General features: G+C 41.7%; 1 protein-coding gene across 1 annotated transcript; it reads left to right on the top strand.

The window, feature by feature from the left end:
- The first annotated feature begins 18,540 nt into the window (after nt 1-18,540).
- On the top strand, nt 18,541-23,991 carry LOC138953510 (uncharacterized). Its single transcript, XM_070325343.1, has 3 exons — nt 18,541-18,751; nt 19,943-20,165; nt 21,219-23,991. The coding sequence occupies exons 1-3, from the start codon at nt 18,593-18,595 to the stop codon at nt 21,356-21,358; spliced, it is 522 nt and encodes a 173-aa protein (XP_070181444.1). The 5' UTR covers nt 18,541-18,592; the 3' UTR covers nt 21,359-23,991.
- The last annotated feature ends 194 nt before the right edge of the window (nt 23,992-24,185 follow it).

Here is a 24,185-nt window from a genome sequence, read left to right on the forward strand (position 1 = left end):
GTTTTCACCGAGAACCATTTTATGATGTCCTTAACAATTATGTGTCAGTCGGCTTAGAATATGCGCGCAGGTTTCAAAGTTTTGATCCATTCGATTATCTCAACAGACATCCTTTGATTGTAAAGTTGAATGCGGGCACATGATGGTTGAAAATACTTAACTTGAAAGTTTCCCGCTGTGGTAGATTTTTATGGTGGTTGTCACACAGGCAGCGACGGCTTTACTGGTCGGACCCAGTTGTGCGTTACCTCGCTTTTGCCTTTAATGACTGACTGACTGGCTGACTTTGGGGATTAACGTCCTCTGAGGTAACTAGGATCTATTTGGGAACATTTACCGTGATACTGTAAGAGGAGCAAGAAAAGAAAAGAAAAATGATGATGATGATGATGATGATGATGATGATGATGATGATGATGATGATGATGATGATGATGATAGAAAGAGAGAAAGAAAGAGAATAGTGAGAGAGAGGGGAGAGAGAGAAAGAGAGGGGGAGAGAGAGGGAGAGAGGGAGAGAGAGAGAGGGGGAGAGAGAGAGAGGAGAGAGAGAGAGAGAGAGAGAGAGAGAGAGAGAGAGAGAGAGAGAGAGAGAGAGAGAGAGAGAGAGATATTTAGAACCGACTCCAGACGATGGGAAATGCTGTAAAGATACATTTGACGTAAAGCGAGTGACGCAATTTCACTAGATTTTTTCGAACTTTGATCATTTAGATTCCAAGTGAGCGGGTCGGCATTGCACACTCAGAGGATGGGCGGTGCTTTGCTATTCCGTGAAGCACCCACCGACAAAACTAGCTTTTCTGTACTTTTTTTTTTAGATAAAGAGAGTATTATCTCGCAGCATTTGAAGTGTCATTCTTTAGAATAAATCACGTTGGTATTGTTGATTTAAATTTGTACTTTGTCTTGTCAATGTTTTTCTTGATAAACAAAAAGGGTCCCTGCTTGAACGTTATAACATTTAGAGGGTCACCTAGAATCCGTCCTGATTGGTCAAAAAGCCATATGAGGCACTGAACTGGTACTAAAATAAAATAATGTGCTGACAAATTTAAGCTTCTTTTTTAATACAGTAACAGGATAGATTTCTCCCCCGAAAACTACAGAAAATTGGCCATTTTGACCTCCATAATGTAACATCTTACAAGTAAGTGTAGTTGGACCTGTCTTTAACGACAGTTTGAAACGAGTTGTTATCGCAATTAAAGAAAGCCGCCGTTGGCTACTCGGGTGGTGTCTTATCGCTTTCAAGAGTATGTCAAGAGGTGTGTATGGGGTGCGCTCAAGCGCAGAAGACAACGTGATTGCATTCGGCTAACTCAGAGCCGTCCCGCCCGCCTGGTACGTTTAGCAGTCGGTATAACGAGATGGTAGTGTATGAATTTTATTTATTGGTGATGTAGAGATAGTACAATGTCATTAAAAAAAATAAATTCAAAACAAACATGAGTTTAAAGGTTGTGAAAGACAGGTTGTGAACGTTAGTTTGACCGAAACTGGCAGCCGCAAACACATAATAACATGACAATATTATGATAGATTCTGGATAAATAATGTATTATAATGTGCATCTTGTAGGTGATTGTGCTTTTAATAATTTTCAGATTTGTTTTCCCTGTTAATGCTGATGCCACAGTACTAGTTGATTTTTATAGGGAGAAAATGGTTTTGTTTTAAAATGTTCATTATGTACATTGCTTTGTAATTTTGTTAACACATTAATTTTGTGAAACGCCCAGAACCATGTCAGGATTTGCAATACATAACAAAACTTTATTATTGTTTTATCTTTTTATATTTAGTCAAGTTTTGACTAAATATTTTAACATCGAGGGGGAATCGAAACGAGGGTCGTGGTGTATGTGCGTGTGTGCATGTGTGTGTGTGTGTAGAGCGATTCAGACTAAACTACTGGACCGATCTTTATGAAATTTGACATGAGAGTTCCTGGGTATGAAATCCCCGAACATTTTTTTCATTTTTTTGATAAATGTCTTTGATGACGTCATATCCGGCTTTTTGTGAAAGTTGAGGCGGCACTGTCACGCCCTCATTTTTCAACCAAATTGGTTGACATTTTGGTCAAGTAATCTTCGACGAAGCCCGGACTTCGGTATTGCATTTCAGCTTGGTGGCTTAAAAATTAATTAATGACTTTGGTCATTAAAAATCGGAAAATTGTAAAAAAAAAATAAAAATGTATAAAACGATCCAAATTAACGTTCATCTTATTTTCCATCATTTGCTGATTCCAAAAACATATAAATATGTTATATTCGGATTAAAAACAAGCTCTGAAAAATAAATATATAAAAATTATTATCAAAATTAAATTGTCCAAATCAAATTAAAAATACTTTCATCTTATTCCTTGTCGGTTCCTGATTCCAAAAACATATAGATATGATATGTTTGGATTAAAAACACGCTCAGAAAGTTAAAACAAAGAGAGGTACAGAAAAGCGTGCTATCTTTCTTAGCGCAACTACTACCCCGCTCTTCTTGTCAATTTCACTGCCTTTGCCATGAGCGGTGGACTGACGATGCTACGAGTATACGGTCTTGCTGAAAAATGGCATTGCGTTTAGTTTCATTCTGTGAGTTCGACAGCTACTCGACTAAATATTGTATTTTCGCCTTACGCGACTTGTTTATGATTACTATTACCATTATCAGTATATAAGAGGGACCACGGTTATACCCAAACTGCAATTTAAACAAAATTAATGTTGAAGAAATCAAAAATACATCGAACACATTTCACGCTTTGATTTAACTTGTGTTTCCAGCTCGTCACAGACACAGCCTAAGTGCGAAGGCCTGTCTTGAAGCAGAAACGCTTTTGGTGTTCTAGTCGCTTCACACTTTAAGTCAAGTGTCATTCAGTCCGTCTCTCACAATATCACACCTATCCGCGAAAATAGGCAATAGGCCATGATGGGCCATATGTCAGGGAACAGAAGTAGCTCGCTGACTGTCTGATTTTTTTCCCGAGATTTTATTACCTCTCTGGGCCATAAGATGTGGACTACCTTGGGATGGGAGAATAAAGTAATCTAATATATTCCTTGACTTTGGGGTAGCGCGACTCTGTTGCAGCTAACTTTCATGTGGGAGAAATAGGCCCTGTCGGAGAACAGAAGTAGCTCGCTGAGTGTCTGATTTTTTCCGAGCTTTTATTACCTCTCTGGGCCATACGATGTGGACTACCTTGTGGTTTGTTTGTTGTTTGTTACGTGTAAGGATTACCCACATGACAAGCAAACAATACATAATTCGTTTGATCTTATCGAGGTTATCGTTCCGAATAAGTTGTTGTATATACTGTAAACATTCCACTTTTAAACACATTTTTAAAACACCTGTTGTGAACACTGAATGAATTACTCTTTTACAAAAATAACACATGAATAACACACACTAAATAATGTTTACCATTTGTGCTACTTTTACCAGTTGAATTAAACAAACTTCACCAACAAAGTATTGCGACAAATTACGCACCCGAATTAAGGCATTAATTCCCATGTCATTTTGTTCAATTTGTCTATGCTACTACCCGTAGTACATGTAGTATGTAGTCAAAATAGTCGGAAAGTTTCAAAGCAAACTAACAAGTCCTTGCTGACATACAGCGCTTTTTCGCATAATGCCCCTCGTAATTAACGCAAAAAACTCCCGTTTTTGACCGCACATACGATCGACACCTGCATCAGAAGGAATAGCATAGAACACAAAATATGCGAGCGTGTGAATTCGTGATTTGTAAAAATGTAAAACAATCGCCCCGCGATTTACAAATCACGTAAATGCGCCGGATATTTTCTTGTCATCTCCAAAGTCAAGGGATCTATTAAATGTTTTCAATAAGGAATCAGAAAGGCCATATACATTCCGCTCCGCGCATATCTATTAAAATCCTTCGGCAACAAATTATTGCGACAAATTACGCACCCAAATTAAGGCATTAATTCCTATGTCATTTCGTTCAATTTGTCTATGTACTACCCGTAGTAGCTTACATGTAGTATGTAGGCAAAATATTCGGAAAGTTTCAAAGCAAACTAACAAGTCCTTGCTGACATACAGCGCTTTTTGGCATAATGCCCTTAGTAATTGACGCAAAAACTCCTGTTTTTGATCGTAAATGCGATCGACACCTGCATCAGAAGGAATCCCGTCGCGATATAACCTTCGTGGTTGAAAACGACGTTAAACACCAAATAAAGAAAGAATCAGAAGGAATAGCATAGAAGACGTAATATGCGAGCGTGTTAACCCGTGATTCGTAAAAATGTAAAACAATCGCCCCGCGATTTACAAATCACGTAAATACGCCCGATATTTTCTTGTCATCTCCAAATTAAGTCAAGGGATCTATTAAATGTTTTGATTCTTATTTCATTACTTTTTTGTCCCATCGCTGGGATATTCGGGTCAATTCCCCCCAATGGAAGGCTAGCAGGAACAAAGTCGCGCTTCCTCCAAGTACAAGCACTTGTTGACGTTTATATTGAGTCTTAACATTTGCAGCTTATTACAAACAAAAACCATGGACAGTTGTATCAAATAGTAAATCAGTGTTTGTGTATTTATTAGGTTGGAGCAAGGGGAGAGCCAGTCCTCCTGTGGTGGCAGCGAGGAGAAAGATTGACCTGGTGGAAAAGTTTGCTAAACCGGAACTACCCTCTTCCACAGCAGAAACATCAGCTTTACCACCTTCTGACCAACCATAAGAAGATACAGCTACTTTGCCAGAAGATACAGATACTTTGCCATCTTCTGACCCATCACAAGCAGACATGGATGCTGGTACTGTGCAACGTCACTCTGCTGACATGTGTTGGGATTTTGTCAACATTGATCAGCTCAATCTATTGCTGAAAGGTCTATTCTGTACTAAATGCTTGTCTGATAGCAATCTGATTATGAAAGAAGGTGATGCATCAGCCCAAGGATTTGCACAGGCCCTGCATCTGGAGTGCATATGAGTGTCCATTCAAGTCTGCACTTGTTTACTCTTCCCCTGGTGTTTGCAACTCGTCGGGTGGTAAAGTTGCATTTAAAATAATCCGCTTATGACCTTGTTGGTACATGAACTTGGAAAGGGACATTCAGCTTTACAGAAAATTGCTGCAGTGTTAGGATTGAGCACAGAAATACTGTAATTAAAATGTTGCAACGTTTGAATGGCTTGATAGCTTTGTTCCATTTGTGTGTATATATGTAATGTTGTTATATATATGTAATGTTGTTGATGATTTGTGAAGCATCATTTCTATGCAATGGAATAAGAAATCGGTGCATCCGTTGGGTTTTTGATGAGTCTGACAGTTTGGTTCTGATCAATATTTTCATATCAGCACAAACACAGATAATTGACTTTTTTAATGTTTTCATATATGATATTTTTTTAATGAAAAAAATCAGATAATTTGATTATCAAATCATTTCCCCTTCATAGTTAAAGTGTTATTCTGATTAAAAAAAACCACCCCATCAATTCAAGCTCTACTGTGGTACTAGTTTACCGAGGTACTAGTGGGACTCTTTTACATGCTGTTTTCTCTACATGTAATTTGAACAAAATGTGGTAATTAAAATGTTGAATGGCTAGATAGATTTGTTCCAATTTTGTATATGTTGTTTATGATTTGTGAAGCACCATTTCTGTGCATGGAATAAGAGTACAGTGGATTCCTTGTGTTTTTATGAGTCTGACAGTTTCGTTTTGATTCATATCTGCACTAACATAGATGAGTTTTCAAATGATGTTTAAAAAAAAGTCCGGATAATTTGATCGTCAAATCATTTCCCAATCATAGTAAAGTTATTATTCTTATAAAAACATATCAATTCAGGCTGCACTGTGCTACTAGTTTATTGAGGTACTGGTTGGAATCTTTCCAATGCTGTTTTCTCTGAATGTAATTTTCAGACAAACATCTGTAATTAAAATGTTGCAACTTTTGAATGGCTTGATGAATTTGTTTCACTTTTGTTTATGTTGTTTATGATTTGTAAAGCGTCAGTTTTGTGTATGGAATAAGAGTTCAGTGCATTGGTTGGGTTTTTATGAGTCTGACAGTTTGGTTCTGATTCATGTTTTCATATCGGTACAAACAAAGATGGTTGTTTTCATATGATGTATATAAAAAAAATCCTGATAATTTGATTGTCAAATCCTTTTCCCTACATAGTTGTCATGGTATCATACATGGCTCGCCGAGACTACAATACGTTTGATCTATTCACGTGTCACGTGTTTCCGCCCAGCACTTCCGGGGAGCTAGCACATGGCGGCTAGAAGACATGTTAGAATCCTGATGAGTTGAAATTAAAGTTCTAAACTTGAACGGACCCGTTTCAGTATTTATGAGTGCATGGACAGCATGACATCATGACATGGTGGCAGCGACGGGATTAATCTTTGAGTGATTAGCGTGCGACATATCACAGAAAGACCAAGATGCCAGGATTCAAACCACCAGAAAATTTTGACTTTCGACAGCCAGCCGGGTGGCAAGCGTGGAGAGAGAGATTTGCTAGATTTCGTCTCGCGTCAAAACTCAACAAGGAGGACGGAGATGTACAGGTTAGCAGTTTTATTTACGCAATGGGGGCACAAGCGGAGAGCATTTTTAAACAATTTGCTCTGACAGCAGAACAACAGAAAAGTTTTGACATTGTGGCGCAACGGTTTGACACCCACTTCACCCCCAAACGAAATCTCATTCACGAGAGAGCGTTGTTCCACCAGAGAAGCCAACAACAAGGTGAAACTATCGAAGAATATGTTCGTGACCTGTTCAAGCTAGCAGAATTCACCGAGTTCCCTGACAGGGATAACACCATACGAGACAGAGTTGTCTTAGGTGTTACAGATCAGAACTTGTCTCAAAAGCTTCAGCTCGAACCAGACCTAGATTTGGACAAGGCAGTGACGATGGCTCGCCAGCACGAGCAAGTAAAGGCACAGATGGCAGAGCAGCGTGGCGTCAGCAGCAACGTGGACGAAGTCAACAAATCCAGTGTTGGCGGCAGCAGTTTCCAGAGAGGAAGAGGCCGTAACCATGGTCACCGAGGCGGCGCTCAAGGTTTCTCCGGCCATCGCGGCAGCAGCTCAAGTCATCGCGGCGGCAGCTCAAGTCAGCGCGGCGGCAGCACAAGTCAGCGCGGCGGCAGACAGTCAGGCCAACGTTCGTGCTACAAGTGTGGTAACAGTCCACACGAAAGAGGTACAGTCTGTCCAGCAATGGGGAAAACTTGTCGAGCCTGTGGTAAATCTAACCATTTTCAGTCTGTGTGCCGGTCCAAGCAAACACTGGACAATCTCACTAACTCTGAACAGGGCGAGAAGTTCTTTTTGGGTAGTCTAGAAACCACAGAAAACGAACCACCATGGAGAGTTTCCCTTAGCATAGGAAATAGGGTGGTCAATTTCAAAATAGACACAGGGGCTGATGTATCTGTCATTTCGGAATCTGAGTTCAAAAAGATGAGTCCAAGACCCAAACTTCACACTAGTCATGCCAAACTAGAGTCCCCGGGAGGTCCTGTTGAGAACATGGGTCAGTTTGTAGCGCAAACAAGCTTTAAGGGAAAGCGTACAACCTTCAGAGTTTACGTTTTGAGAGGGGAAACAGATAGTCTCCTCAGCAGGAGCACAGCTTTGAAGCTAGGTCTAGTTAAGAGGCTAGATGAAATGAACAACTTAGCATTTGGGGACATAGGCGTCCCAGTCAAATGTGATCCAATCAAGATCGTTCTGAATGAAGACGCAGAACCGTACAGCATTTCAGTTCCGAGACGCGTTCCGATTCCGTTGTTACCAAAAGTTGAGAGAGAACTTCAACGCATGCTTTCGGATGGCATCATAGAAAAGGTCACCGAACCGACAGACTGGTGTGCACCGATCGTGCCAGTATTGAAAAAGAATGGAAACGTTCGCATCTGTGTTGATTTGAAGCGTTTGAATCGGTCGGTCAAGCGGGAGCGCTACACACTTCCAACGTTGGAAGACATGACACACAAACTCGCAGGGGCGAAAGTTTTTACAAAACTCGATGCGACTTCCGGTTTCTGGCAAATTCCTCTACAGGAAGAGTCAGCAAAACTGACAACGTTCATGACGCCATTTGGAAGGTTTTACTTCAAACGGTTGCCGTTCGGGATTTCACTTGCACCCGAAATCTTCCAAAGAACCATGGAAGACATGCTTCAAGGCATAGACGGAGTCGTTTGCTTCATGGATGATGTCGTTGTCAGTGGCGACTCTGAGGCAGAGCATGATGAACGTCTCAGGCAGGTTCTAGAGCGCGTAAGACAGGCGGGGCTCAAGCTGAACAAAGAAAAGTGTGAGTTTCGGAAAACGAAGCTTGACTTTCTGGGTCACACGATCAGCCAAGACGGCATTCAACCTGATCTGTCAAAGGTCAAGGCTATCATAGAGATGACAGAGCCTCAAGACGTGAGCGAGTTGCGTCGGTTTCTCGGGATGGTTAACTACCTCGGTCGGTTCATTCCAAACCTCGCGGACATACTTAAGCCACTGAACGCGCTTCTTCACAAAGATACACAGTGGATCTGGGATAGTGAACAGCGACAGGCGTTCGAGCAGGTGAAAAAGAGTATCACAAACGCACCAACGCTGGCGTTCTACGAGTTAGGTCGCGAAACAGTCGTGTGTTCAGATGCAAGCAGCTATGGCTTAGGCGGAGTCCTATACCAAGTGTATGAAGGCGAACTCAAACCTGTCGCGTTTTGTTCGCGAACACTCACATCAGCAGAATGCAAATACGCGCAGATCGAAAAAGAATGTCTTGCTGGGGTCTACGCGTGTGAAAAATTTCAAAGGTATCTTACAGGGTTACCGGAATTCAAGCTGATTACAGATCACAGACCTTTGGTTCCGCTGATTAACAAAAAGGATCTCACAGACACTCCTTTGCGGTGTCAGCGTATGTTGATGCGACTGATGCGTCACAACGTTGTCGCGGAATATGAACCAGGGAAAAATCTGGTTGTCGCCGATGCTCTGTCCAGATCTCCACTGGCAGAGACAGAGAGTCCAGAACAGAACACACTTGAAACAGATGTTCAAGTACATGTAGACGCGGTTCGCGCATCGTGGTCGGTCTCAGATGAAAAGCTAGAAGCTCTCAGAAAAGCAACACAAGAAGACGTTACGCTTCAAACAGCGTTAGAGTACACGCGATCGGGCTGGCCGCAATACAAAGAAGACGTGAAACTTGCGGCTCGTGAGTTTTACAGTGTCAAAGATGAACTGAGCGATCATGATGGATTACTAGTCAGAGGGTCAAGGATAGTAATCCCATTCTCCCACAGAAAAGATATTCTGGGCAAAATTCATGACGGGCATCAGGGCATTCAAAAATGCAGAGAAAGGGCAAACCAGTGTGTTTGGTGGTCAGGCATGGGTCAGGAAATCAAGGAAATGGTGGGGAGGTGTAGACATTGCTTAGAAAGCAAACCAACACAGCGAAAGGAACCTTTGATTACTTCAAAGTTACCTGAGTACCCATTTCAGAAAGTAGGGGTAGATCTACTAGCATTCAGGGGAGAGAACTACCTGTCATACGTAGACTACTACTCTCGCTTCATTGAGATTGAGCAGTTGTCCAGGGAAACAGCAGAAGAAGTGATCGGCAAGCTGAAAGACTTGTTCTCCAGACACGGGGTTCCAGAAATTGTGGTGTCGGACAATGGTACCCAATTCACGTCGGAAAAGTTTCAAGACTTCAGACACTCGTGGGGCTTCACGCACGTGACAAGCAGTCCACGGTATCCCCAGAGCAATGGTGAGGCGGAACGATCTGTGCAGACGTCCAAAACAATCTTGAAACAAAGCGATGTTGCCTTAGCCTTGCTATCCTACAGGGCTACCCCAATCCCATCACTTGGTGCAAGCCCAGCCGAGTTGGCGTTTGGGCGACAGCTTAGAACTCGTCTCCCAAGTCTCCCCAAATCCCTCATACCCCAAACACCTGTGGCGAAGGATTTCAAAGAACGGGACAGACAAGCAAAGCAGCAACAAAAAGAGAACTATGACCGTAGACACGGTGTCCAGTCTCTTCCCACCCTCGAGCCGGGTGAGACTGTCAAAATAAAGATCGACGGCGAAGACGGATGGCGACAGTCCGGACGTGTAGTTGAGCAGTGTGCCACTAGATCGTACGTGGTTCAAACACCGACAGGTAGACTGAGACGAAACAGACGACACCTTCGTCGGGCTCCAACTGGCGAAGAGGTGCAGATTCGAGATGAAACTGTTCCAAAATCTCCTGCGGCAGGTGATTCTGGCGGCGCAGAGACTGTTGAACTTGAACTGCCAGATCCTCCAGATGTTGAAACTTCTCCTGTTCGTACCAGGAGTGGCAGGGAAGTCAAACTTCCACTACGGTTTCAGTGAAAACATTTGTTTCCATACTACGCGAAAGAGTCAGTGTAGTCACTTCTAGTCACATTCACTTTGGTGTGAAGTTCTGGTGCTTTTGTTTAAGTTTTAAGTCAGAGACACTGATGAGAGACTCAGTGCCCTGTTTGAGTCATTGTGTAGTTAAGTGTGCAAAAGGAACTTGCTTACATAACAAGAAATACTTTTAATTTCTGTCGTTAGAAATGTTAAACTTAATTAAAGTAAAAATATTCAACTTAAAAAGAAAAGTGTCCATTTAAAGAAAGGGGGATGTCATGGTATCATACATGGCTCGCCGAGACTACAATACGTTTGATCTATTCACGTGTCACGTGTTTCCGCCCAGCACTTCCGGGGAGCTAGCACATGGCGGCTAGAAGACATGTTAGAATCCTGATGAGTTGAAATTAAAGTTCTAAACTTGAACGGACCCGTTTCAGTATTTATGAGTGCATGGACAGCATGACATCATGACAATAGTAAAGTGGTCATTCTGATAAAAACATATGAATTCAGGGTGCACTGTGCTACTTGTTTTTTTATGTACTTGTTCGAATCTTTAAAATGCTGTTTTCTCTGAATGTAATTTTCAGACAAAACGTTACAATTAAAATGTTGCAACTTTTGACAGATTTGATGGATTTGTTCAGTTTTTGGCTCACGTAAGTGTAGCCTATGCGATGCTAACTTTTGTCTGTCTGTGCGTGCGTGCGTATGTATGTGTGTATGTCTGTGGTAGAAACTTTAACATTTGAAGACGTCATATTACATTGACGTAACATTATGACGTACGAGGGTTAGACGTCACGCGATGGAATTACTGAAAGTCTCGGTGATTGTTATTTTGAGCGGGCCGAGACTATTTGGCAGTCGTGTCCATGTAAGTAGGCTACATGCAGACAGACAGATCTAGATCTAGTGTCTCGCTTTCTTGCACAGTTTCACCTATGCTCTTTCTGTGTGTGTGTGTGTGTGTGTGTGTGTGTGTGTGTGTGTGTGTGTGTGTGTGTGTGTGTGTGTGTGTGTGTGTGTGTGTACTGTGTGTGTGTATGTGTGACGGAGTGATTGAGTTTGTGTTACTGTTTGTCGATTTCTTAGGTGAGCCTTGATGGCTTCGCCTCTTGTTGTATATGTTGTTTATGAGTTGTACAGCATCAGTTCTGTGTATGGAATAAGAGTTCAGTGCATTGGTTGGGTTTTTATGAGTACTGATTCATAATTTCTTATCCGGACTGAACAAATAACTGAAAATGCTAAATCAAAAACATATTTTGCTTTGAATTCATTTTCCATGCACAGAATTATTAAACACACACATGTCGCTGCAAAGAAGAAACATTGGATCAAAACATGCACTGGTTCACAAACTGCAACATTTAAAAAAAATAAGCACATTTTATGATGTTTTTCTCAGTTTTTGGTGAATAAAACCCAAAAAATTTGCTTTTCACTCAAAATTTAAAAGGGTTTCCCTTAATTAAGTTATTATGCTTGCAAAAATCAAACAAGCAGCAAACTGTTTCAAACAGAAAAGAAAAAAAGTGTTTGCCTACCCTGTCTCCCCTTAACGACCGCCTGTCTTAAACGACCACTTCTCGTTGGTCCCTTGGGTGATCGTTATAGACAAGTTCGACTGTGGAATTGTAGCCAAGTGGCGTACCCAGTCTTTTTGTGTAATTATCTCCTGCCCGACCCAGTTGCCTCCCCTGTCTATTATCTTCCCCTGACCCAAGTTGTGTCTCCCGCTAGGATTATTGTGTGTTGTAGGTGTGTAGGAAGGCTGGTTTCTTATTGGTTGATTGTTTGAACGGGTGCGCGCGTGACTCAGAATGATAGCGTGGGCTAGAATAGTACCCGGTGTGATTTCATAGTGAGAGGTCGTGTGTCAGTGTGCGTATCGGCTTGGATTTGTGCTGTTTAACGTTTGATTGAACGATTACTGTGTTAATGTAAGGAGTCTAGCCGAGCCATTATAACGTTTATTTTGCCAAAGGAGTGATTCGAGGATTGTTTAGAGAGACTTTGTGTGTGTGAGAAACGTTTTAGAGCTGGTTTTATATCAGCGAAGTGACTTTCGACCGGGATCGTAATTCAGTTCCGACGAGTTGTGTGCGGCTGTATAGTGAGGAAGGAACTACACTGCTTTCTGATGTGCTTTTTGGTGTACGTTAATTAAAAGTCACGTTATCGCAACCTCTGTCTTGGCGTCTCATTTATGCTTCCTGGCCTATTTCCCCCCCCCCCCTTCCACTCCACCCTATCACAGAATTATAAGCGGGATTATGCTGTACGATTGCACACAACACGTTTATCATTGACCCACCTTATATCTTTCTTTTTGATGAGGCAGAAGTAGACAACGGCAAGGACGATGACCACAACGAAGACGCATCCCACGATGGATGCCACCCAGACCACTAAGTCCGAGCTCTCCTTGGGTACGGCTGGAAAAAAACATCTGATCACAGACATCGCCAGGCTTTTATATACAGTACATACACTCTTCCGTTTGAACCCTTACTGCCAGGGAACACCCTCGGTGATCTCCATAGAGAGCAAGCATTTTTCAAAATGTTATTTCGAGTGGACGTTTATAGATGTGAATCGGAAGACTCGTCATGGCGCGCTGGACCTCACTGTTTATATCTAGAGAATAGACAGATAGGTGTTCAGCTTGTGAGACAAACATTGTTAAAACATGAAAGTCTTCTTCTATCACCAAGACAAAGTCAGTACAATTCGAAGTTTTGAGATGCGTGCTTCGCCGAACTACCATGCACCATTTAACCGTTTGCTTCGAGCTCTTCTCGCATACACCTACGGCATATACAGACATACAGACAGACAGACACACAGGCAGACACACACACACACACACACACACACACACACACACACACACACACACAAATAGGTTGAATCACTTCAGTTCAGTTCCATGGGATAAAAAATCTCCTCTACTAGAATACAAACCAAATATCAACATCATCCGGACCGCTTTTTGTGCTGAGTGGAAATTGCTTGGCTAATGTATTTTGCAGGTTACAAAATCAATTTAGCCCAAAAAAGGAGCAAAAAGTAGAAGAAAAAAGAATGCCTGCTGTCACAAGCGCCTGTTGTATGGGCGAGATGCGGTGAGTCTTTATCCCAGCGAAGCTGGAGGTATCCCACGAACGCCATACTGTAATCGACTTGAGAAATGTTCACACCGATAATACATGACAAAGAAGGATTCGTTGTGCCCGATTATGGGCTACAGTTGGAGATGGAAGTTCACCAAAAATTGGGACCATACTAACAAAAATACGGTGGGTAAAATTGGCGCCCCCATTTTTTGAGCAAACGCCATGCCACCCAAGGCCGCTTTGGACGGGTAGAAATTCTGTACTTTCCAAGTCTATTTCTGTGTGGTTGTTCAAGACTATGGATAAAGCTCGCGTGAGAAGATTACGTCACGGTCAAAAGTTTTTGACGTCAATTAATGCATCATGACGTCATGCCTCCCTGTAGTCTTTTTTCTCTCGCGCGGTGTGTGTGTGTGAATGTGTGTGTGTTCATTTTGTGCACATGTGTTAGTGTGTGTGTGTGTGTGTGTGTGTGCGCGTGCATGAGTCTGTACTCGTGTGTGTGTGTGTGTGTGTGTGTGTGTGTGTGTGTGTGTGTGTGTGTGTGTGTGTGTGTGTAAGAAAGACTGAGAGAGAGGGAGAAAGAGTGTGTGTGTGTGTGTGAATGTGTGTGTGCATGAATTTGTGTGTATGTTTGTGTGTGTATGAGTGTGTATATGTGTTTGTTTGTAAAGGTGTGTGTGTCCGTCTGTCTATGTGCGTATTTGTTCGTTTGTTTGCCTTAACGCCCAGCCGACCACGAAGGGCCATAATTATCAGGGCGGTGCTGCTTTGAGATATAACGTGCGCCACACACAAGGCAGAAGTCACAGGTTTCATGTTTCACCCAGTCACATTATTCTGACACCGGACCAACCAGTCCTAGAATGCACTAACCCCATAATGCCAGATGCCAGGCGGAGCAGCCACTAGATTGCCAATTTTAAAGTCTTAGGTATGACCCGGCCTGGGTTCTAACCCACGACCTCCCGATCACGGGGCGGACGCCTTACCACTAGGCCAACCGTGTGCGTATAAGTGTGTGTTTTGTGTGTATGAGATTTGTGTGAGTCAATGTGTGTGTGTGTGTGTGTCTGTGTGAGTGTGTGAGTGCCTGTTTGTATAAGAGAGAAAGAGAGAGAGTGGGTGGGTGGGAGTGTGTTTGTGCGTGTGCGTAAGTGTATGTGTGTGTGTGTATGTGTGTTTGTTTGTAAAGGTGTGTATGTCCGTCTGTCTATGTGTGCGTATGGGGGTGTGTTTTGTGTGTATGAAGTGTGTGTGAGAGAGTGAGTGAGTGCGTGTGAGTGAGTGTGTATTTTTGTACGTGTGTAACTTGAGGTATGTGTGTGTGTGTGTTCAGTCGTGTGTGTGTGTGTTCAAGTTGAGAGAGAGAGAGAGAGAGAGAGAGAAAGAGAAAGAGAGAGAGGTTTGTCTTTCGCTGGGGTATGCAGTGCCTTGGCGTTGCACATCTACTTAATTTGTAATATATGTATCGGAGTTATAGGAAATAACTTTTGGGACATGTAGTTTGTTACTTTAGTATATGCATACGTCCGAGTCGACCGGCCGTTTGTTTGTTGTTTGTTTGTCTGCAAGTGCAGTATAATGGGTTTCTACTATTGTATACTTGTTGTACTTTGCCTATGATAGTTATGATTATATTTAAGAAATATTGTTAAATCGTGTTTTTATATTGAGACTAGTTGCTAGTTTAAACATTAATTTGAATGTTTAAATGGTTACCAGTATGAGTGATTTGGGTATATGAGTGTGTGAATCAGTATTGCCATTGTCCATTTGTTTGTTTGTTTGTTTGCTTAACGCCCAGCCGACCACGAAGGGCCATATCAGGGCGGTGCTGCTTTGACATAATTATAACGTGCGCCACACACAAGACAGAAGTCGCAGCACAGGCTTCATGTCTCACCCAGTCACATTATTCTGACACCGGACCAACCAGTCCTAGCACTAACCCCATAATGCCAGACGCCAGGCGGAGCAGCCACTAGATTGCCAATTTTAAAGTCTTAGGTATGACCCGGCCGGGGTTCGAACCCACGACCTCCCGATCACGGGGCGGACGCCTTACCACTAGGCCAACCGTGCCGGTGCCATTGTCCATATAATCCTGCTTTGGAGTTATTGGCATTAGACGGGCTGGGTAAAGGGTAAAGGGTAGCGTGATATTGACTATGAAACTAACTCTACGCCTATTCCAGGTCGCCTGTCGTTAACCTGAAGACTGAAAGAACCAAGTTCTGGTGTCAACTTTAACCGGAAGATGACATTTCACCTATATCTACATCTTCATAAGCAGTCTTCTGCTTCACCTTTAACTGTCGTCATTCTATCTTTCTTTCTTTATTTGGTGTTTAACGTCGTTTTCAACCACGAAGGTTATATCGCGACGAGGGAAAGGGGGGAGATGGGATAGGGGAAAGGGGGGAGATGGGATAGAGCCACTTGTCAAGTGTTTCTTGTTCACAAAAGCACTAATCAAAAAATTGCTCCAGGGGCTTGCAACGTAGTACAATATATTACCTTACTGGGAGAATGCAAGTTTCCAGCACTAAGGACTAAACATTTCTTACATACTGCTTGACTAAAATCTTTACAAACATTGACTATATTCTATACAAGAACCACTTAACAAGGGTAATAAGTGAAGAATTTTATGGGTGAGAAAAGGAAAGTAAAAGGACTTTGGGGAGGCAGAAATAAAGAAACAAGAAAAAGATCCTAATTAGGTTCACGGCATCGAGAGTGATGCGACCTTCTCTCAGAAGTTAGTAGAGAAGGCTCCCCCATCCACCACCCGGGGGACGCGCCTCTACGCCAAGTAGGGGGCGCGAGGGTCACTCTATCGTCATTCTATCGTCTACGTCTACATCGTCGGGATTTCTATCTACGGCTGGACTCAGTTGATTATTTGAGTATTACCCTTATTACCTAGCTCGATAAATAAGCCATTTACTCCAGCAGGTCATTAACTTAGAAGTGTGTGTGTGTGTGTGTGTGTGTGTGTGCGTGTGTGTGTGTGTGTGTGTGTGTGATAAATATGTTTATAAGTGAACAATAATATTTCCTCTTATACTACAATTTGTGTTTGTGGAACTTTATTGTGCAAGATTCTTATTGAGTCGGTGGTTGACTGGCTGCGCACGTGTGTGATGCATGTGTGTGTGCGACACCTGCTATGCCCAGCAAGCAGTCAGGATTTAGACTTTAGGTATGTCTCAAAGTGGAAGGAGGCTCCTATTTTATGTAAAGGCCTGGACAGATACGTGTAGATAAAACAAAAATGAGGGCATCATTCTGACTTGAACATAGACCACACCTCTCTTTTTTGTTATATGAAATCTTATATCGCGCGCGTATCTCCAGACTCGGACTCAAGGCGCAGGGATCTATTTTTTGTCCGCTCAGGGCAGCTCGGCCTCTTCTTTGAGAGTCAGGCGTTCAGCGATATCTGCTTCTTGAAGCAGATAGGCAGATCTATTCAAGTCAATGGGGTGATCGCTAGTGTGATAAAAGGGGCCGCTCTTCAAGAGGTGAAGAGACGTACCCCTGTCCCTGCTTGGGATTTGTTTTTGGTTTGGGATTTTTTGCGTTCTTCGGCCTTTGAGCCTTTACAGGCTGCCAGTTTGCTGAATTTAACGCGCAAGACTTTGTTCTTTCTTCTCCTGGCCACTGCTCGTAGGGGCAGTGAAATTCATGCCCTTTCGGGTATGCCAGAGGATATCGCGTTTGAGCGTGATGGTTCGGTGTCGCTGCATTTTTGGCCTGGCTTCCTGGCTAAAAATCAGAAGCCAGGCCAAGCTCCGCCGGTGATTCAAGTCCCCCCTCTTGGGACTATTCTTGCCCCGGGTGATCCTGATTTAGCCAACTGCCCGCTTAGAGCCTTGAGATCCTACCTCTCTCGCACTAGATCGATTAGAGCTAAAAGTCAGAAGCTCATGTTTATATCTCTGAACACAAAGTATGATAAAGATATTTCTAAATTGACGCTCACAAGATGGGTTGCGACTCTCATCCGGCAGGCATATGAGTGGTGGCTCGCTCAAGAAGGGGGGGGGGGGGCGTTCAGTCCTCCCTCTGTCCTCGGCACGGGTCCATGAGTCCAGAGCTCGGGCTTCCTCTATCGCCGTTTTGCATTCTGGTCGCCTTGGCGAAGTCTTGCAAACGGCCTACTGGAGATCTGATGATGTGTTCATCAGCTTTTATCTTCGGGATATCTCCTGCACTCGGCTTGACGGCTCCAGTTCGTTGCCGGCTTTGGTCGCTGCAGGGCAGGTTCTTTCAAGGACATAAGTAAGTTTCAAGTTCCCTCCACCTTTAGGAGGAATCTGCATTTATGAGAATTGGAGTAAGAATATGTAATTTAATGGAAAATTTCTGGAGTAAATTTTCATTTGATTAATATACTTACCTAATTCTCATAGTTAATACCCTCCCATCCATCCCCGCTACTTAATATCCTTGGGGTGTTTGAGTAGTCTTGAATGATTATTCCGGATGCTGGCGCTCACGTGGTGCGCAGGGTGTTATGGGTAACCGAGCAAGGTCAGTGCATAGGAACGGCTATGGCGTCTCTTTTTAGCTTGGTTACCACCCTTCCAAGGGCAGGTAATTTGAGTGGTTTTTCGACATCTAGCATGTGAGACTGAAGTCAATGCATTTATGAGAATTGGGTAAGTATATTAATCAAATGAAAATTTACTTTAGAAATTTTCCATTAACATCAAAGTCTGAAGCAAGAAACAAAACAAAAAACTGAAAGCTATATTTTTTGCAGTGAGAAATACTGTCAAGGTCTGTTACTTTAAACTTAAAACCCACTGAGACACAGTCATCTCTTTTACGGTAATGAACATGTTTTTGATGAAGAACTGAAAGAGATGTAAACAATATGAGGATGTACGTGCCAGGTATGGTGTGTTTATGTACTGTAATGTTCTTCTGTAATGCTCTCATCCTTCAAGAGGATTTGATCCTTATTAAGTTATTGTCCTTTGTTTCCTTGTCACAGCCAAAAGCTACCGGAGGAATGTCATTATTAGCCAAGTCTAAACCAGCCACTTTTGACAGCTGGGGTGAAGATGACTTCATGCCAGAAGACAGTGGGATGACACCTGTCAGTCAGTATGACTGGGGAAGCAACGACGTAGAGGATGAATTCTTTTCGTCTGTAGCCAGCCCTAGAAAGGTGAGACGTTCAGTGGGGGAGGGGCTTAGGTGGGAGGGAGAGAGAGTCTGTCTGTACCTCATTCTTTTTTACATTTAGTCAAGTTTTGACTAAATGTTTTAACATAGAGGGGGGAATCGAGACAAGGGTCGTGGTGTATGTGTGTGTGTGTGTGTGTGTGTGCAGAGCGATTCAGACTAAACTACTGGGCCGATCTTTATGAAATTTGACATGAGAGTTCCTGGGTATGATATCCCCGGACGTTTTTTTCATTTTTTCGATAAATACGAAGGCCGGGGTTTGGTATTGCATTTCAGCTTGGTGGCTTAAAAACTAATGAGTGAGTTTGGTCATTAAAAATCGGAAACTTGTAATTAAAATTATTTTTTTATTAAACGATCCAAAAACAATTTCATTTTATTCTTCGTCATTTTCTGATTCCAAAAACAAATACATATGCTATATTTGGATTAAAAACAATCTCTGAAAATTAAAAATATAAAAATTATGATCAAAATTAAATTTCCAAAATCGATTTAAAAACTATTTCATCTTATTCCTTGTCGGTTCCTGATTCCAAAAACATATAGATATGATATGTTTGGATTAAAAACACGCTCAGAAAGTTAAAACGAAGAGAGGTACAGTAAAGCGTGCAATGAAGCACAGCGCAACCGCTGCCGCGCCAAACAGGCTCGTCACTTTCACTGCCTTTTGCACTAGCGGCGGACTACGTTCAGTTTCATTCTGTGAGTTCCACAGCTTGACTAAATGTAGTAATTTTGCCTTACGCGACTTGTTCTTTCTGTCCCCTGCTCCCCCTGGTTGAATTTTTGTGAAGTCACAGTAGAACTAGGACAACACTTCTACTGAAGACACATGGGCACACTTTTGTGTTTCTAGCTTATATTAGAATGCACTCTGTCATGAACAACCTTTATCATCTTAGTGGCAGATTGGGTGAAACCGTTCACAGCATAAGCCTTGGTCACCCTCTAAAAATCTACCAGTTTACTAGGATATCGCTTCAAAAGAAGACACATTGGCAAATATTCGTGTTCCATGTTTATATTGGAATGCACCTGGTCATGAACAATCTTTTGTCAACTTAGTGGCAGCCGTTCACAACATAAACCTTGGTCACCCTCGTAAAATCTACCAGTTTTCTTACATTTGAGCAGAAATACTTACTGTACTATTTTCATCCTACAGCCACAGTCCAAACAGAACCGTCCCACGCCTCCGAAGTCCACCTCGTCTCGTTCCACTCCGTCCCGCGACAGTCCAGCCAGGTCCACAGCATCGTCAGCATCATCATCGACGACACAAGAGCGCACGAAGCCAGAGGGCATGGGCAGTGCGTCAGGGGCAGGTGGCTGGGACGACGCTGGTGGTGACGGATGGGGCGGTGACGACTGGGGAGCTGTCGACACTGGTGAGATTTTGATACGGAGAGAGATTGAGCCTGAACTTTATTTTACATGGATTCAGATTTAAGGCTTGGCCTCTTCTTACTATCTGTCCTTGGGATGCACAAACACACAGTAAAGCAAATTTAAAAAAGAAAAAGTGTGGGGGGGGGGGGGGGGGGGATGATGATGATACATGTGTGGTATTTCAAAAATATTCAAAATATAAAATGCACAATATAACAATATAGACAGAGAAGGAAGAACAGCTGACAGGATAAAAGTGGGAATTACTGATTTTATTTGTAATGGGGCAGTGCAATAAAAGAGGAGCTATGGATGTTGGAACGACTTCTTGGAGAAAGAGGTGTAGGGTTGCGAGGCTTGAGAGGTTTTGCTATGTAGCATAATGAAATGGAGACAAGTCTTGTTATGTGGCACTTTACGGTTTAGTGGGGGTTGGCTAGCAGTGGAGGGGTGGGAGGGAGAGAGGGCGAATAATTCGGGGTCGGATGAGAGTTGAGAGGCTGGAAAGCAGGGAGAGGTTTTGCTATGTAGCATGATGAGATGTAATGGAGACAAGTCTTGGTATGTGGCACGTTAGATTTAATGGGGTTTGCAGGATGGGGGTCGGAGAGCAGTGAGGGATAGTAGGGAGAGAGGGGGAATAATTTGGGGAGGGATGAGTGGATGGAAGAGGGTTGTCATGTAACATGACACTGTAGAAAGAGATTGTGGAGTTTGGACAGAGCTGTCAGAGGGAAAGAGGGATGAGCATCAATGTATAGACAAAAGTGATTTTGTGTGTGAGTTTCTCTGTTGAAAATGGGAAATCAAATGTCAACATGGAAATGATACTAGGATTAATCTGTGAAGTTTGGAAAAGAAAGGAATAACTTAAAAGAAAGAGAGAGCAGGAGTGAAGAGAATGTGAGAAGAGAAAAATCAAGATATGGCAAATGGACCAATCATTAGTTGATCTAGTTTGCAGTTGATTTAAACCTGCAATATTTATGAAGAAAAAAATATTTAAGAAACAAATCTAGACCTGTTGAATTACATTGTGTGTGTGTTTTTAGGTACAGATGAGTCTGAAGCAGATCGAAAGAAGAGGGAGCGAGAAGAAAAACGAGTGCAACGCCAAAAAGAACTTCAGGAAAAACGAGAAGCAAAGAAAGGCGGAGGAGCCTTAAAACTTGGGGCCAAAAAACTAGGATAATTTGTTTGTTTGTAAATAACAATCGTGAAATCAGCACAGACTTTCCTTTCACAAATGATCAAATCATGTAGTACAGTTGAAGGCTAAAGAGCCTGAAAAAGAGAAAGGGTGATAAGGTAGGACAGAAATAATACAGACAAACATAAACAACTTGCCTTGAAGCATGTGTATTTTTGTTCAATACATTTTCTTAGTTTAAAATCATCAGTAGTAATGGTTAAATGCTTTTCTTATTTATCTCATTTGGTGCTGCATTAGTTTTTGCATCAGATTTAAGGTGTCCGGTAATACAAGTTGCAAGTGTTGAAATCTTTTTGCTTTTAAAATATGCCTGGGGCTTTAAATTTAGGACTTAAATGTTAACATTTTTGCTACATTTTTTGTGGTTTCGCTAATTCAAAGATTTTTTAAAACTTTGTTACATGTACATTCATTTTTTGAGAAGTTTGACTACACTGTGTACATTAGTTTTCTTGGTACATGTTCACCTATATTGAAATGAGAGTCTAAGCCAAGTTAAAAAAAAAAAAAAGACTTATGATGGATAACTTGAATGTAAATAGTCCGTGAAATAGAGTTGGGAGTTCATAGTTTTGGAAATAGGTTGCACATGAGCACATTTTCTGTGTAATTAACAACTAGTGTATCACAATCTCACAAACACAATGTTGTGAAGCTGAATTGTGGGATTTACACAAAGTCTAATGGTATGAACAGTCTATATCATGAAATATGTCTGTAGCTTGCTGGAAAATCCAAGTTTTAAGTATTTATTAGGCTTATGTACTGGTGTGTTCTTTAAGCATCTAACCTCCCATATCAACCCTAATTCAATTGTAAGTTATCGAAACATTCTGTATTTGCTTTGATAAAATTCAAAATACTTTATAAACAGTTGAGGGGTTCAGTGTAGATCATAATTTGTGCAATACATGTACTCTTCAGGTCATGGGTCCACCACCAGGATGCGCTAGAGGTTTCTGCGCAAAGAAAATGTTACAAGCCTTTATGCTGAGAATGGTGCAGTTTACTTTTGTCAACCTCAGAGCTGTTATTTGTATTCAATTGTGCATTGGTGACAAAACCCTTGAATTTTTCACAGTAAGTTTAGAATATTAACCCTTACACTGGTGCAATTCTGTAACACATGTTACATAGCCACTGGTGATTTAACAGAGAGAAAAATAAAGAAAAACGGTCATATAGGTTTTCGCATCCATGGGAGGTAATCGGAACCGACCAAACAGACTGCGCTAGTAGCGCGACATATGTCGTGACAACCAGGTGACAGTATACGTAAAGTAGCGCGACATATGTCGCGACAACCAGCCTAAGGGTCAATAAGAAAAAGGTGTGGTAACGCCTAGATCAAAAGCTTACAATGCGTCTCTGATTCAATTCATACAATAAGAGTAGGTAAATGTCAGTAGTATGACGCAATTGAAAAATCCACTGTACTTATGCTCAAAAAGTGCGGCGCAGACATGTACATGTACATTAAATTGTTTGCTACATATGTTGGCACTGTTGTGGTTTCATATTTCCACAGCTGCTGTTCTTTTGTTTCTTGAATGTTTAAGGAATGTGTCAGCATTTTTAAATGGAACAGCATGCATACAATCAGGTCTTCAGATGTCTGGATCATTGGCCCCTTTGGTTTATATTTGAACACCTTAAGCATACATCTATTATGTTTGCGTATGAATGAAGTAGACGGAATGGGTTGTCACCGATATTTCAACAGCTGTGATGCATATAATCTGAGTGCGAGTAATTTATGTGAGCGTATTAATTGCAGATATATTGTTTGTTAGTGGCAATTGCAGCTGGAATTGTGGTGTCTTAGTTTTTCAGCTGATTTGCTGGTGGTTTTGTTTAAGGTGTAGTCTGGTACTGTTTAGTGCCAAAGTCTTGTACGTATGCATTTGACACTTGGAAAAGAATATGGTTGCAAGTCAGTGCTTGTCATTAGATACACTTCTCTCATCAAAGTTACTTTTGGTTCCATTTGGGAATGAAAAGTCACAAAAGGCAATAAATTTAACCACCCAAAGTATTTGTTAATTTCAATGTGGATTATGGACAATCTATTTTTCACTTATTAATGTATGTATGTGTGAAATGAAAGCACACACACACACACACTTTAACATAACCCACATCATTTGGAATGTGTTTGGAGAGAAGCATTATTGTAGATATGTTTTGATCTTGTTAACTTTGGTAGTTTCGCTTTCAACCACACTTTGTTAATAAGAAATGCGATTTGTTTTACATCTGTCGAATGGTAATTCTCAGAGCTACTAACTTAGCAAGTATCCCTTGTAAAAGTATCATTAAATGCAAGTTACTTAAAAGTACGAGTGGTGAGAAAATGACTGAATGTTACGTTATGTAGCAATGTGCAATAGAAAAAGTATTTATCTTACATCATGATACTTGTACTTTAATTCTTGTGCGGCAGAATGCAACACGTTGAAGCATGTTTGTTCATCACTGTGTATATTACATGTATAAATGTACAGTGCTTGGAAACCATCAGTTACACACCCTCATTTTCCTTATGTACAGATTTCAGCAAATACATTTCATCAAATGCTGTTGAACTGTTGGTGATTAAAAATCAAACATATTCTTGTTTGTTCAAATGGTTAGTGTGTGTGTGTGTGTGTGTGAGAGAGAGAGAGAGAGAAAGAGGAACTGCAATTGTTCATGTATTTGTTCTCTGACATTTGATGGCAGTGTGTGACTCTTGGCTTGAATTGGTAAAACAATCATACTTTACATCTTCCTTTGTTTACAAATAACAAGATCATGGTGCGCACAC

Source organism: Littorina saxatilis, linkage group LG17 (assembly GCF_037325665.1).
Source record: "Littorina saxatilis isolate snail1 linkage group LG17, US_GU_Lsax_2.0, whole genome shotgun sequence".
NCBI lineage: Eukaryota > Metazoa > Mollusca > Gastropoda > Littorinimorpha > Littorinidae > Littorina > Littorina saxatilis.

Bases quoted from the DNA above. Each gene is read 5' to 3' on its own strand.
- LOC138953510 (XM_070325343.1), top strand. From the start codon at position 18,593: ATGTCATTATTAGCCAAGTCTAAACCAGCCACTTTTGACAGCTGGGGT. The intron at 18,752-19,942 runs GTGAGACGTTCA...TTCATCCTACAG, and splicing joins CTGTAGCCAGCCCTAGAAAG to CCACAGTCCAAACAGAACCG. The intron at 20,166-21,218 runs GTGAGATTTTGA...GTGTGTTTTTAG, and splicing joins CTGGGGAGCTGTCGACACTG to GTACAGATGAGTCTGAAGCA.